The 17,005-nt window shown below is 35.6% G+C and overlaps 1 protein-coding gene across 1 annotated transcript in view; it reads right to left on the bottom strand.

Annotated features, from left to right (window-relative positions):
• LOC120419381 (serine-rich adhesin for platelets) overlaps positions 1 to 17,005 on the bottom strand; it is a 62,431-nt gene that overhangs the window by 16,523 nt on the left and 28,903 nt on the right. The window contains exon 3 of the mRNA XM_039582052.2: positions 9,340 to 10,113. Within this exon, the coding sequence (XP_039437986.1) occupies positions 9,340 to 9,409 (70 nt within the window). The 5' untranslated portion in view covers positions 9,410 to 10,113. The remainder of the gene's footprint in view (positions 1 to 9,339; positions 10,114 to 17,005) is intronic.

Genomic DNA, 17,005 nt, shown 5'->3' with positions numbered 1-17,005 from the left:
TTAATTTTTGTTCCTAATAAGCCAAATAAATGCTGATACATCGATGCCTCTGTGATCTCTTGTGCTAACTAGATAGGCAAACCAGCAAGCTTAGTACAAGAGAGCACTGAGGCATCGATATGCCGAATACAAATTTCAATGGTTATCGATTAATAAGTATTAAACTTATCATCTAATTTCACAACAAAATCTGAATTTCCAAACCAAAATTTGTTTAATTTTTTTATTTCGGAATTCCCGGGACAGAATATTGAAAAAAATACGGGATTCGGGAATTCCCGGTTTTGGAACAAATCCCGAGAATTCCCGGAATGGACGCACTATTTGCAATTTTTGGCCAAAAATCCATAAATTTTCAATTTTCATAAAATTTCAAGTTGACAAAAATTATAACTTTGATTCTGTTCTTTATTTAAAATATTCACTCTATTTATTTATTTATTTATTTAAAAAAAACATATCTTTCCGAACAGGCACCAACTGATGATGAACTCGTAAAATACTGATTTATCTTTAACGATTTTATCAATATTAACATATATTAATATTATTGGAATAGATTTTATAAAAATGCATTTCGTTTGATAATATTAAACCTCAAAAATTTAATGACAAAGACTTAGTGTACATGACCTTTAATCAACAAGATAACAAACCACTTTCTGAACTACAACTTGTTCAAAATCGAACTCCAGAACACAAAAACCAAAAGTTAATCCATAAAACATATCACTAACGCAGCACACTCTCACTCCCCAAACGAAAGCCCTACTTTATCTCGACTAAACCTAAAATTTATTGCAATTGCTGCCCCCGTGATCCAATAATCCACCTCCACTCTTTCCTCCAAATAACTGCACTTAACCACGAAAGAACGCACCTCTAAATCACTGCCACTCCTCTTCCCAGCCAGCAACAGCCTCCGCACACCACTTTGTAAAGAAAACAATAACACTAACCCCGGGCACTTTCCCCTCCGCTGCTCCACTAATCCGCCGCACCAGAAAAAAAGTAAACTTTACCAATTCTCATAAATAATTCAATCGAATATTTTACCCCAACTAGCGCGTCATCACCTCGACAAACGGAACTTCAACTTTACGAAACTTTTCTCAGTTAACTGCACTTTTTAATTTTCTAAAATTGCCGCTGCTTCGATAAATTGCCACCTCACAGCTTGCTAGAAGTGGTAATCTGCAGCTACGCAATTCAACGGGTCAGCAGTGGTACGCAGAATCCAAACAATTTGATTAGTCACATCTGACGCTGCTGCGACAGTGACGTTGCTTCTGCTCAACACCGACGATGATTCATCCGAAAATTCCTTTGAGAAATTCACACAACGCTCTCCCTTCTGGGGACACAACTCTCACTTTAATTTCTGCGTCACTTCTTCAACCCCGCATATGAAACTTCCAGATCACTGCGAACCCTTCAAATCTGCACGTGGTCGGTCAGCGCACAGCTTCCGCTCGACCGTGCGAAATTCGCTTCACTTTTGCGAGGTTTGTGCTGAACGGTTACTTTGTACATCCGCAGAAAACGGCAACTCACGTCAAATTCCAATCTCATAACCGAGAGGTATTCCTCACTCACCAACACATACACTCGCGAAGTTCAACGGAAATCTCTTCTTCAGCCCCAGTGCTTTCAACCGCCTCCCCCAAAATGACCCAGAACAGTGCGATCTTCGCAGCGATCAACCGCAGCTCATCTAGATCACCGGACCACTAATCGCGAACTAACCGACCTGTGTCGAAGGTCCAAAACGAGACTACCCTGCCGACAACCTACGCACAGCTATTCGCGGGCGGTATTGACGAACGACTGGGCTCCGGCTGAATGGATCGCCATGGATGGATGTGAATGGCTTGGGCTCTAAGTGTGTGCGCGCGGCGAGTGTCCAGAAGTGAGAGAACGTGGGCACCTCTCGCGGTCCCGTAACTTACATTCACATCGCTGCACAGCGGAGAGGGGCTGCAGCGGGCTCGATGGGTATGCTTGGAGTAATACGAGGTAGAAAGTGATCATACTAATATACCTTACGGTAGCGTTTTTGGGATGTTCTGGGCTATTCAAAGTATTCTGGACTATCGAACTTCGAGTCAACCAAGTTGAAGGTACAGGTTCATATTCAAAGATGTCCGTATGAACTTTTAACAACACTCTGAACCTGTGGCTCGATTATCCCAGATTAAAAGGTCCACCCGACCCCAGTTGACCCCCCCTCAAAACTTCAACAACACAGTCAAGCCATCACTTCAAGCGCCAATACAACAAAGTTAATCCCATATATGTGCTGCGACCTCCTCGCCGTCTCGTCGTCCGTTGAGTCAGGTCGGATCGTCGAGGGGCTCTCTAACAAGATAGCTTTACCCTCTCTCCCAGCCGGCTTAGCTCAGGTAAAGGCGGTTTAAGGTTGCAGAAACACGTAAATTTTTGGAGAAGCCGCGTGTGGATGGATGGATTACCGATTCTCGCAGCAGCAGCAATTGGAAAGGCGATGTTTACAGACCGAACGGCAGCCAGAGGTATGCAATTGATCCATGGTCTGTGTGCATGGCTGATGATCGGCTTGGGCAGCTAATTACAAAAGCCAATTGGGGAGGGAAGGCTTATTTCGATGCGCACGCACGCGGAATATCGATTACCTAACTGAAAGAAGTGGTAAGGGATCGAACGTAACTGTGAAAGTGACTGGAATGGAATAGAATGGAATTTCCCAACGACAACAAAACAAGGGAATTGAGAGAATTCTCGGAAATTGGTATTCCAAAGAAGAAAATTACATATTCAAACAAACGATTGCATTAATATACATAAGACATGTCTAGACATTTTTTTTGATTAGGTCCTATAAACAAATTTTTATTTTTAATAAAAAATCAGATTTACCATTAACTTTATAATTTAAACTGTGTGTTTTGTATTTCTCAGCAATTCTATAAGACTTCGAACAACGTTTTATGCTATATTTTCAAGTTGGCTATAAGCTTTAAGAGTACATTTTCTATGATCACGATGTCATATTGCATCACTAGCTAGTCAATAAAAATCTCCAAAATCCAAACTTGTGATCAATTTGTTATCATGGGTAGAAACAGGCTCAAAATGCCTGTTTTTTTTGTAATTTGTGGATGAAAAAAAATACCATAGTTTGGAACAAACAAGATGGTTAGAATAAAAATAAATGAGCTATTTGTAAGCAAAAAAGCTACGGTTTGAATACAGAAGAGCAATTCTCTGAGACTTCGGCTAGCTATTTTTGGTATTTTTAGATTTGTATTTGAATTATTAGTTCGTCCATACAAGTCTTTAGACATCTACGGTAACCTTCCATACAAAAAGCCTATTTAAATATTCAAAAAAATGTATATTGAGACGGGATTTTCTGACCAATTGGTTACTTCCGCAAAGTTGTAATTATTGCTTAGAAGATTTTAGAAAATAATAGTTACACTCTAAAAAAATACCCCATTTTTTCATGGACCTATCACACAAATAAATTAAATGAGCAAAAAAAATATTTCGGAAAAATCTCATGATTAGATATGTTTGAAATGACAACAAATGTCAGCTATGGGCCTATGGCACAAATTTGTCAAAGTTCATAATTTCATTTATTGACATTAAAAATCGGAATTTGATGTAATTTTGGTATTGTACACGAAGAAAAATGAGTTCCCAAAATCGTGAACAAGCGTTCATGAAATTCGAAATCACGAACAAAGTGTTTAAATTGCAAGGTATGTTTTTTCAAAAATGTTCCATCTAATTTGAACACTTTGTTCGTGGTTCGGAATTTCATGAACGCTTGTTCACGATTTTAGGAACTCATTTTTCTCCGTGTAGAGAGAACCTCATTTTTTATTGCTTTTTTCAAATACTGTATTTCAGCAACCAGTAGTCCAATCTTCAATGTCTTTAAAACAAATTTAAAGAAAAATACCTGATCTTTTCGAAAAAAAGCAGTTGAAAAATTCACAGGTGGCTAAAACTTGAAATCGGTGTACGTATCGAAATTTATGTAACGTACTTATCAATTGCAAATTTGATTTTCCATTTGAAAACAAAGTTAATATATATTTTTCGACTTTTTTTATATCTTTTTCAAAAATGATGGTTTTTAAAAAAAAAATGGCGCACTGCCAAATGATCAATATCTCAAACTTATCCCAAGACACCAAATCGATAAAAAAAAATCAAAAATATTGGAATTAGAAATTTGATCATTGAATATAAACAAAAACGAGGATGATTTTATTAGGTGAGATTTTAACTCAAATTTTTGGATTGATGCTCTCAGACGGTAACACGTGGGCTATCTGGAGGTTGAACCAAGTTATCTTCTCATATTTAATCAGGAGGGTGTTGTTTCCTATCCCTCGCCTAGACCAGACCAAAATCCATGATAAAGCTGTCAGACCAAATCTGTCAGACCAAAGAGTAAAAAGTAAACAATCTTGGTCTTTGACGTAGGTGGACACAAGCCAAAAAAAGAAAATTTGAAAAATAACTTAATTTTTTCAATTCAACAACTGATTTTGGGCTGCAAAATTTAATGTACGCCAGAAAATGATTAAAAAGTGCGGCGTCCTGTACACCGACAATTAAATAAGCAGTTAAGAGCCTTATTCGTCCACTTTAATTTTTGATCGCGTTTTCGGTTTACACCTGAACAATCTTGAAATTATTTATGCGGATTTGTGATTCCTCTCGTTCCATCATTCCCTTGTATTTAATACGTTTTTTTTTAAATTATGTTTAAACTCCAACTTAAACTTCCAATTTTGCCAAATTAAACAATAATTTGAATTAAAATCAAATCCACCAGAAAACTCAACAACAAAAATTACCTGAAAATTTCACAAATCTGTCCCCTTACTAATTTGATTAATGACATAACCAAATTCAACCTCGTCAATTTGTGGACCCCCCGTACGCCACCTCTACGTACCATACAAGGAACGAGCGATCAACCAACGCATGATCAAACCACGCGCTCTTTAGAACGATACAAAAAAAAACCTACCAAAATGCACTAGTCGTCACCCGCTGCTGCTGACTGGCTGATCTGACTATAAACGCTACAACTAGCTGCCGCCAACAACGTCTCTGACAGCTCAAGGGGGTGTAATAGGGGGAAATTACCTATTTTTATAATGATCTTTTAATATATCAGAATTTTAAAACCTTTGAAAAGTGCTTGATTTTTTTATGTTGCAGATAAAATGGTGACGAAAATAGGTTTACTTTATAGCTCTGCTGAAAGCAGGTTGTTTACACCTAAGCTAAAAAATCTTGTGTAGTAGTACCAACTAAGTGCAACGCACATTACACACGAGGTGCTGTTGATGTTGGACACAAAACTCGTTCAACCATAGCCGGCCGAGTGCAAACAAATCGTATAAGCTAAGTACAAACAACAACTACAATTATATCGAGCAAACAGTGTAACAACAACACCGAAATGCAAGTGTGTGGAAAAAAAATCGAGTCTGTGTGTTAATCAATCGTGTGCATTATTCTACGAAACCAGCAGCGACTGGCTGGCATGTCCACTCAGTCATGACGCAATTTTCAACAACAACAACTTGAACGCACCGTGAGTCCAGACGGTGCATCGAAGTCAGTGTTTGTGAAATGCATATGAGATGCAAATGAGTTGGTCAGTCAGTCGAATTCAATGCGATGGTGTTGAAGAGTGCACTTGGATGCTGCAACGAGATGATTCGCAGATTTGCTGCTGATTTATTGACGAGAAACAGAGAGAGAGCGAGAGTGCAAGAGGGCAAGATTGTTGCAGAGAGTGTGGCCGCACTTAAGGAGGGCCACTCACAATCGGGACAAGGTTTGGCCTTTGGCGGTGATAAAGTGGTCGTTGAAAGGGCATGTTTCGTGGGCTCAAGAGGGAGATTAGCAGAATGGAGTTTATGGAGATTCGCCTTATAAGGGGATAGGTGCAAGTATTTGAAGGACTCATAAAAATATGCAGTTTGGATATTGACTCTACAATTTACTATAATTCCAGAATTTCGTAGAACTTCATACTGAACAAAAGTTCCTTTGACACCAAACCTCTAAAATTCTTGTTAATATTGGTTTGTTATACTTTACTGCAGGCACGTTGTGCAAAGTGTTTGTCTATGCAAGATATTCCAAAGGTGTGAATTTCGGGCATCCCTGTGTTTTACTCTTACATTTTTGTTCAACATTCCATGTCCAACTGAACATAGATGACAGTCGCACATTGACCACACGCGTTGGAATGCTGTCGTCGTTGCTACGCAAAACAGGAAACTTGAATGAACCACTGGCATCAATATTTATAAGTTGATTCTGTATCGTCGTCGTTGTTGTTGTGGTAGAAAGATGATAAGATAAGCGATGGCCTTTTGTAGGGAACTCTCTGTATTATGCGTTTGCGTATAGAAAAACAATCAAAACAAAGATATGTGATGGAACCCGTTTTAGACAAACAATCCAGAACATCCCCAGTTCAGTTTGAGAGGTTGATTAATGCAAAGTTTATGCACATTTAAAAAATAACAAATCGAAACAAATAACACGAAACAGATTGAATCATCAGTCCTAATAGACTCGGCCAGGTGAAAATCCTCCACCGCTGGAATGATCTATCATAAAGTAACACCCACGCAGCTTGATCGTTCAAGCTAGCAGAAATAAAATCCAAATTAAAACCTTGACAAATCCGTCAAATTGCTTTAGCTCGTGAACGAATCCCACTATGGACCAACCTTATACTCGTGGTGTCCACCCAACAAGATTTTTGACAGCCGAGTAAAAGTGCTTTACTTATTAGTGGGAGAAAAAAAAAATACCCCTTGAAATTGACTCGAATGAGATCATAAAATCACACTCTTTTGAGGGGTCCCCCGCACGAGAAGGCCGCACATAGCTTGGGGGTGTCCGAGTGCGAAACCCGGAGACATTGAAAGTAAAAAAAAAAGAAGCCGGCCGAGAATTGCAACCTCAGGTAAACAACGACGATTCGGCGACAAAGAACGCAAAATAAAACAAATATCCGCTTATTCGGTTGAAACGTGACACGCGGAATCGCTATTTTTGGAGCCCGCAACCTACGCGCTATTAGAAGGTAGAATTTTGGATGTTCTGACGGTTGATTTGTTGCGAAGCGATTGGAGGTGTTTTTCTTTTTGGACTGGCAAGCGAGTGGATGGTGTAAACGTCGATGATGTCGGACAGTATTTGTTTATGGATGAGTGGTTTACAACTTGTGGATTCTTTCGAAAACATAAATCACATAACCTAACCTAAATCAGATGTTTGTCATTCTTCCAAATGTGCTAATTATGAACTTTAGACATATTCGTTTGTGAAAATATGCCTTTTCTAACCAAATTTTAATTTTCGAAATGTCTCAGTGCGTCGATTTCAGAAAACCAGAAATTTCCGAAACCCGGGATATTTTATATTTGACCCGGTCTCCCAAATTTAAAAAATAAAACATTTTTCTGGATGTTCAAATTTGTTCATGTCAATAGTGAAACAATTACGTACTTAGCAACAAACATTCAAAACAGCCAAGAGCTGAACAAAATCTATTAAAATTTTGTCATAATAATTTTCAAAATTTAGAGAGATCTAATATTTTGAAGTATTTTTTATTTATTCGGATATTATATAGAGATTTCCATATTTAACTGTTTTTCCTCTGACACTGTGATTTAATTTTACAAACATTTTGTTTAAAAAATGTTTGTTCTTAAAAAACATAACATGGTGAAAAATCTGTTACAAGAATTGTTGAAACTTAATACGAATGTTGTAAAATATTAAACATTGTCACACAAATTAAAAAAAAATGATGCAAAATTAGCAATTCAATCGAAAATTTAATCAAGCCTAACCTAGCCTAATTATCGATGTATTTTGATGAACAGCAAATTTCCCAAACATTTTTAGAGTTTTTTTTAATAGGTTCTATAAACATATGGAACACAATAACTTATAGAACCCTTGAAAAAAAAAACTCTGGATTTTATTTTTTAACATCGAACAATTTGAAAAAAGAGAAACTAAGAGAGCTATTTTTTGTTGAGGCTGTACCTCAGCAAAATGCTGTCCAATCAACAAAGTCTAAGAAAACAAAATTCCTTTAAAATATTTTTGAACTACCAAAATATTAACATTTTTTGTTAATTTTAATCCATATTGATCCAGATTGAAAATAGCGCACTTTATAAAAAAAATCATTTGATTTATCATTTATCATTTGATTGCAGATTTGATTTTGCATCAAAAAATTTTAAATTTTGTATGACTTTTCCAAAATCATTGCTTCTTCAAAAAATAATTTCTCCGATACCAGGCACCATCCTATACTATAGCAAAAAATTTGTCATTTTAGTCCCCCAAAACATATAAAAAAAATTTTGAAAAAAAAAATTATGTCCCTTAACTCTGGCCAAAGTCAAAAATTAAATAAAAAAAACAGTCCAGACTTGATTATCCGAAGTTTCAAATATCCAAAATTCGATTATCCAAAAAAATCATATTTTTTTGATTTTCTTAATTTTAACATCAAATTCGAGTTCTGCTAACCCATTTTAGTCAAATTTGAATGGTTGATTGCCTATAAAATTTCGAATTTCCGAAGTGAAATTTTGTCAAAGCCTTCGGATAAAAGAGTCTGGACTTTATAAAAATTGAAATTGCAAGTCATGGTATTATAATTTCAATGAAAAAAGTGTTTTGAAATGGGTTTTACAACTGCCTAGTTGTTTTGAAACCATTATTTTTCAAAATATTTGAGTCTCGAGAAAAAAATGGACGGTACTGTACATCGGAATTAAAAAATAAATAAATATTTTCAATCGATCTCAAACATGCTAAATTTGATTTTAAACTCAGGAAATTCCATTTCATATTAATTTCAGTTAATATGACGCATACCTCCATCGAAATTTTGAAGTTTTTTGAGATATATATATTTTTTTGCTTCCTGATTTTTCGGGCCAATTTTGAAGGTTTTACTACAAAAATCAAAACGGCAGAAATATTCCAATTGTTTCGCACCTAAATCGGTTGCATCTTGCTCCTAATCTTGTTACATATATAACAAGCATTTGAGCCAAAAATGCTTTGAAAACTATCATGACACCTGAATCAAAAACGATGTTTTGCTCAAACGATTTGACATAAAATAGAAAGTTTCAACCCAAAGCTAAAAATCAAATCAACACGCACCGCCAATCCTAACCCCGCACGCCAAATCCGTCGACCCAAAACGACCGTTGATTTATGTGCCATTTTTCGCTTCGTTTAATCCGTCTCCCATAGTTCCACACTGCTCACCTGAGAAATCCGTCGAATCAGCATCTACGTCGAGCGAACAACTACCGATGGAATCTACGCTTCTATCCATATTCCGGGGACGCAAGGACTCCGGACAGAAGCCACCAGCACACACCTTCTCTCTCACTGACTCACTAGCGGGCTATTCCTTTTCACAAGTACTCCTTTTTTGCGCTTTTAGATATCCTTTCGAGAGAGCCCCACACTTGCAAGCGTTGCACTAGATTTATGGATTTGTTTGCGCCACTACTTTTCCTCTATTAGCTAATGCAAAATTCGGATCACGTCCAAATGCACTCTCACTCCAATCAATGCTTGGGTTTTTTTGCTTCTCTCTGGTCCGCGCGTTTGGCGGATTATCAAAATACACGTAAGAAACTAGTTTGATCTCGATTTGGAACGACCTGCACACACTTCTTCTTGTATAACTGCACTGCACGATGTCGCTGTTCTCTTCAACCATGCACCAACTGTGAACTGATGTCGCTCTCCGACAATACTCCTCGCGGGTTTGTCGTAGAGTTACGGATTCCGGAACGTCGTCGTCCGTCCCCCGGCCCCCAGATGCCTTCAACACTTCAACTGCGGCTATTGCGGCTGCTGCCGGCTTTTCTGCTGCCGGTTGTCACAGCCGGCCTATAATTGAACATTCTCGCGAGCTGCGGTTGGGGTCCAAGTCCTTCAAATGGTGCAGCGACAGTCTTGTCCCCTTGGCGGATGATCACTGCTGGTGCTTTCCCCCTCGGGTTTGTTGGATTTAGCCGTGTCGTGTGGCTGGAAATGGGAAAAGAAATAAAAAAAAGCACACATAAATGAAACATCTCTTCTCTCTAACGATCTGCGCTCTAGGCGAAGACGAGTTTGGGCGGTGACTCGGGTCTTGTGGGGGAAGGAAGGTGAGGCTGTGTTTTTGGATGGAGACGATGAGATCACCTAGCAGGTTCGGGTAACCTTGGAGGCTTGTTATCATACCGGTGCGAAACAGGAAGAACGAGAAGACTGTTGAGATATATTTTATATCAAGACGAGCTATTAGTTTTAAGGTGAGCACACATTTCCTTTTTTTTTTCAAAAATATATTGGCAAAATAGAAATATCGCCATAACTTGGATATCAGACAACTGAAATCAACTGAAAATAATTGCATTTTCCTACATTTTTTGTACTTTTAGCACGATTGAGCTCGTTGAAATAATTTGAATATTATATAAATTTTCATGTTCGACAAAAAGTTTGGTTTGGTTTTTTCTCGAGAAATTTTTTTTTTTGAAAATTGATGATAGTTTTTAATGTGCTAGGTAAATTCCGTGTAATAACAATTTGACTACTATTTTTTTAAAGGTAACATAAAAAAATAAACATCCAAACTCGGTTTGTTCAAGAATTTATGACTATTGGGCCTTACAAAATTGTTTTCATCTTAGAAATCAGCCCTTTTCTGGATTTTTTTTAATTTTCAGCTCGAAAAATCACTCAGTCTACAAATAGCTTTTTTTATTATTTTTTTATTGCGTCATGTTTTATTTTTGGTTGTTTCAATTTGTTCGTTTACAACTCTTATTTTTGAATGTAAAGGTATAATTTCTAGAATGTAACTTAAAAGCCTTTTATGCTTACACTCAGAGGCTGGTTCTGGTTGGTGTGTTGAGCCCACATTTCAAATATGAGCTTGATTGGACGTGGCTCCGTATTTGAGATTACTTGGTATATCCTGTAAATAGTTTATTTTCGCCGTATTTTAATTTGCATTTATCTTGTTTAGTTAATGTTTGTTTCTGAAAGTTTCTGGCTTATCCTATCACCTCTTATCATAACTTTTTGCCTGTCTACACAGTAAAAAAATCATGGTAAAATTACATCTAATAAGGGGTACATCTTTTATGTCAGAAAAAAGCTTTAATTTTACCTCTAATAATGTGTTAATTTACATCTGGCAGACGCTAGGAAAAAATAACTGTAATCTCAAAAAAATATCAAACTGGCGATAGTTAAATCTAGCTTACTAGGTCCGCGCCCCAACCCGCACGACCAACTCGACGCTGTGAAAACAGGTCGATCAAAGCCAATGTAGCTCTAACCTCAAATTCGGAGCCACGTCCAATCAAGCTCATATTTGAAATGTGGGCTCAACACACCAACCAGAACCAGCCTCTGAGTGTAAGCATAAAAGGCTTTTAAGTTACATTCTAGAAATTATACCTTTACATTCAAAAATAAGAGTTGTAAACGAACAAATTGAAACAACCAAAAATAAAACATGACGCAATTAAAAAATAATAATAAAAGCTATTTGTAGTCTAAGTGATTTTTCGATCTGAAAATAAAAAAAAATCCAGAAAAGGGCTGATTTTTACGATGAAAACAATTTTGTAAGGCCCAATAGTCATAAATTCTTGAACAAACCGAGTTTGGATGTTTATTTTTTTATGTTACCTTTAAAAAAAATGGTAGTCAAATTGTTATTACACGGAATTTACCTAGCACATTAAAAACTATCATCAATTTTCAAAAAATAATTTTCTCGAGAAAAAACCAAACCAAACTTTTTGTCGAACTGTACCTGGAAATTTATATAATATTCAAATTATTTCAACGAGCCCAATCGTGCTTAAAGTACAATAAATGTAGGAAAATGCAATTATTTTCAGTTGTAGGATAATGCAATTATTTTCAGTTGATTACACTTCTATTTTCACTCAACATTTCAAAGTATTTTGAAAATATGTTGTTTTTGTCAATAAAAACACATTTACATTATTTACATGCTACTGTAAAACAAAACAAAATATCAATAAACCATTCGAAAAAAAATCCGGAGTACTACAGGTATTTCCAATCAGTGATTCCAAAACTCAAAATACAATGTTAAAAATCAATTGAATTAAATAATATTTTTTGCATAAATATTTCTTTTACCACCCATCTATTTTATTGACAATTTTTAATTGGGAGACAAGTTTATTTAACAAAATTTCCCTTGCCTAACTGCAATCACACTTTTCTTATTTTAGGATCATTTGGTGATTCCAAAAATTAAATATTCCCTTTAAATTTAAAAAAAAACACACATCAATTAGGTATTCATTTGTTATAGAATTTTATTTCAATTATAAAATAATATTTTTTTTTATCCTTTAAATATTACAGTTCAATTCAAGATTAAAAAGTAAATAACGTCATGATTCGAATTCCCGGACGCTTCGAAACCCGGACACTTTATCTTGTTTTATCAATTATTTGGACATAAGTTCGCATTATGAATGTCAAAACTGTGTTATTTGATGAATTCCAACATCAACTTTCATTTAAAGTTTGTTTGAACGCTGTAATTAATGCCAAAACAATTAAATACAATAAAATTAGAAGTTTACAAAAAATGCGAAACATTTCACTTGAAATATTTCATAGGCGTTCGAAGCACCGGGAAGGCAAAGCAGAAATTTATGGTTTCGATTTCCTTAAATTCTAGCAAATTTTTATATAAACTATCGATTGTTTTGATGTTAACAGCTTATTTGAGACCTAAAGAATGCCATTCACTAACATTTCAGTCCAAATTTGTGCGATTCATAAGTAAAATCGAGTGACCGGAATTCGAAGCAAAAGTGTCCGGATTTCGAATCAACTTTTATCAGTGTCCGGGATTCGAAGCACAACATGTCATTTTAATTTTAAAATTCTGATCAAAAATTGTTAGAAAAGACATATTTTGCATGCAATTTCTTGAAACTGACTGTTTATACTACATCCTTATGATATTTCTACATTTCCAACTTATTACATGATTTTTTGCCAGCTATAACAAAAATGATACAGTCATGCCTCAGTTTTGCACGCCTCGGTTTTGCACTGCCCCGGTTTTGCACCGTTCAGCTGCCTCGGTTAAGCACGGCCCAGTGCTTAACTGAAGCACAGAGCTTATGGGTTTTTGGCTATATGGGAGACATTGGCTTTAATCGTATGAAAAATCATGCAAACATCAAAAAATTATAGTGTTTTTAAATCGGGATGATGTCAGTTATCCATTAAAATTATTATTTCATGAAAATTTTCTCAAAAATACGTATTTTTTCTGTATTTCGAAAATGATTTTTTTTTCTCTCTAAAGAATCCAAAAATATATTGTTATTGCAATATGGGTATCGAATGATCAGGTTTTTTCATACATTTCGGATGTAATAACAACTTATTTAGAAAATACTCCAAATTTTCACAAAACTACGTTTTTTCGAAAAAAAAATACTCAAAATTTCCGTTATTCCAATGTGGGTATCAAACGATCGGGTTTTTTTCATACATTTCGAATGTAATAACAATATTTTTTGAAAATACTCCAAATTTTCACAAAACTACGTATTTCCGAAAAAATAATCAAAATTTCCGTTTTTACAATGTGGGTATCAAACGATCGGGATTTTTTCAAACATTTCGATTTTTTTTAAAAATATTCAAAATTTTCACAAATCTACGTCTTTTCGCAAAAAATACTCAAAATTTCAATTTTTACAATATGGGTATAAAACGATCGGGATTTTTTCATACATTTCGAATGTAATAACAACATTTTTAGAAAAAAAACTCAAAATTTTCACAAAACTACGTATTTTAGAATAAAATTCTCAAAATTTCCGTTTAAACAATGTGGGTATCGAACGATCTAGATTTTTTCACACATTTCGAATGTAATAACAATATTTTTTGAAAATACTCAAAATTTTCACAAAACTACGTATTTCCGGAAAAATACACGAAATTTCCGTTTTTACAATGTTGGTATCAAACAATCGGGATTTTTTCATACATTTCGAATGTAATAACAACATTTTTTGAAAATACTCAAAATTTTCACAATACTACGTATTTTCGAAAAAAATGTTTGAAAAAATCCCGATCGTTTGATACCCACATTGTAAAAACGGAAATTTTGAGTATTTTTTCGGAAATACGTAGTTTTGTGAAAATTTTGAATATTTTCAAAAAATATTGTTATTACATTCGAAATGTATGAAAAAATCCCGATCGTTCGACACCCACAATGTAAAAACGGAAATTTTGACTATTTTATTCGAAAATACGTAGTTTTGTGAAAATTTTGAGTATTTTCTAAAAATGTTGTTGTTACATTCGAAATGTATGAAAAAATCCCGATCGTTTGATACCCATATTGTATAAATTGAAATTTTGAGTATTTTTTTCGAAAAGACGTAGTTTTGGGAAAATTTAGAGTATTTTCAAAAAAAATTGTTATTACATCCGAAATGTATGAAAAAACCTGATCATTCGATACCCATATTGCAATAACAATATATTTTTGGATTCTTTAGAGAGAAAAAAAAATCATTTTCGAAATACAGAAAAAATACGTATTTTTGAGAAAATTTTCATGAAATAATAATTTTAATGGATAACTGACATCATCCCGATTTAAAAACACTATAATTTTTTGATGTTTGCATGATTTTTCATACGATTAAAGCCAATGTCTCCCATATAGCCAAAAACCCATAAGCTCTGTGCCTCGGTTATGCACGCCTCGGTATTGCATCCCCCATATGCGGTGCTAAACCGAGGCATGACTGTATGCTACTAAGTGTCCGGATTTCGAATCATGACGTTATCACGATTATCAATAAGAAACTAATCAAATTTACACTTAATATATAAATATAAATATTTGTTTTTTTTATGCTTTAATTCCAGAAAATCCATGAATTTCACGGGATTTAGCGCAAATTGTGGAGTTTCACGAATTTAACGCTGTCCGCGAAATCGTGAAAATTCACTTACCCTAGCTATTCGCTATAAGCTCAAAACGCTAAAAGATTCAAAAGCTTGAGGAAATAATAAAGTCATAAAATATTTGAAAATAATGAAACTAAAGAAAATCAAAATTCAAAAGGTTTCTCATAGTTCAAGAGGTTCATGTAACTTGGAATCACAAAAATTACGTTATGAAAATGTAACATGGAAGTGGAGGTTTAAAATTTTATTTCACGCCACAGTTCATGATTTTGGGAAAGTTTTTTTTCCGTTTATGAAAACATAAAATGTTGATTTTACGGTTCCAGAGTTCAGTAACTCCTGTCCAACGATTGTAATTAGCAGAAAGTCTAATTTTCAGTCTTAATTTTTGATATTTTGCAAACGTGATTTTTTTATTGCAAAACAAAACGCTGAAATACTACTGATTTACACCAAAATTCTTCATGCAGGTGAACAAATATTTGGGAAATATTGGGATCCTTCTATCGGATGGGGAAGTAAAACGTCGGTCCATTTGCGTAAAAGAGGTTTTGGGTGACTCACCACACATAACCTTCGGACGCCTAGAAATGAGCAGAAACTTGCAACAGAGACCACAAAAGACCCGGGGGTCGTTAAAGTGGATTGCTTTGCTTTTTTTTTTGGGAAATATTTATTTTTAGAAATCGATGTTTCAAACAATATCAATTTTTTATAATTTTGAGACATGTTCAAAAAATGTCAACACCTCGATTTTTAACAATTAAGTTACGAGGAATGATGGGTGGGATAAAGACCATTTTGAAAGAAAGTGTTAAAATTTTCATCTTGTTTTTTTTTTTATTTTGAGTTCGCCATCAAATCGGACGAGCAATTTTACATAAAAGTCCATTTGACATCAAATTTCTATCTCTTCACAGTTTAGCTCTAGAAATCATTGAAAAACATGGCTTAGTGAAAACCCCGAAAAATGGAAGGGATTGTAGTGCCCTCGGATTCGTGATCAGAGACCAAAATTACCCATTAGGACAAAGTTTCACACAAATCAAAGAGGAGTCGGGCAACTGCTGTGTGAGTTGGCAGATTATTCAAAATTTTAATTTCAATAAAGTAAATTTCAATCTAAATCTCAATACTTTTCCAGTAACTCCCTTGAATTTCCCAACTTCAACACGCTACTGATAACAAACAACACGCACTTGAAAACGCGTCGTATTTCCCCACCGAAAAGACGAGGAGGGACCGAAACCCCACCCCCTCTCTCAAGCGCTCCTCAAAAGTGGATATAAATTTAGCTCTGGCTCTTTGAACTGCCATCAAGCATTAGTACGCAACTGCAAGAAGACACACGAAACGCACCATAAACCATCAAGATCGACCAGAAAAAGCCAAGAAAGGCAAAAGAAGTGCGTGAGCACTTCTTCTTCTTCTACTACTTTTTGTACTAAGCGAAACTAACCTCAAATCACGGCGGATTTCGGCCTAAAAGTCACGAGCACCGCACCGACGAGGATTTGGTTGGCGGTAAAAATAGAACGTTCTATTTCTGGTCTTTCTTCTGAGAGTGCAACGTGGATGCACTTCTTCGACTGTCGGCGACAAATTCTTAGCTTCTTTAGACGAAGGGGACTTCCGCCGACAAATCTCGGCCTACAGAGAATCTCTCAGAGGAATTATGTCACGACCGTCAGCACTTATCACCGCTGTAGACCCGGTGGCCTTCTTCGCTTCAAATGGCAATTATTTGTTTAGCGATGCCATTACTGCCGCCGCGCCACGCATCATCATTATCGCCGTAATTTACACTCTCCACGGGCTGTGTGGGTTATTCAAAGTGAGATGACGTACTCCGCGTGGCCGTAACCCGACGGCAGTTGGTCATTGCGTGTTCCGGCCGATGCACTCACCTAGTTTCTTCTCTTCA

Source organism: Culex pipiens, chromosome 2 (assembly GCF_016801865.2).
Source record: "Culex pipiens pallens isolate TS chromosome 2, TS_CPP_V2, whole genome shotgun sequence".
In the NCBI taxonomy this organism is placed as follows: Eukaryota; Metazoa; Arthropoda; class Insecta; order Diptera; family Culicidae; genus Culex; species Culex pipiens.
The sequence above is the reverse complement of the archived record's forward strand: the minus strand, read 5'-3'. Positions and strand labels throughout refer to the sequence as shown.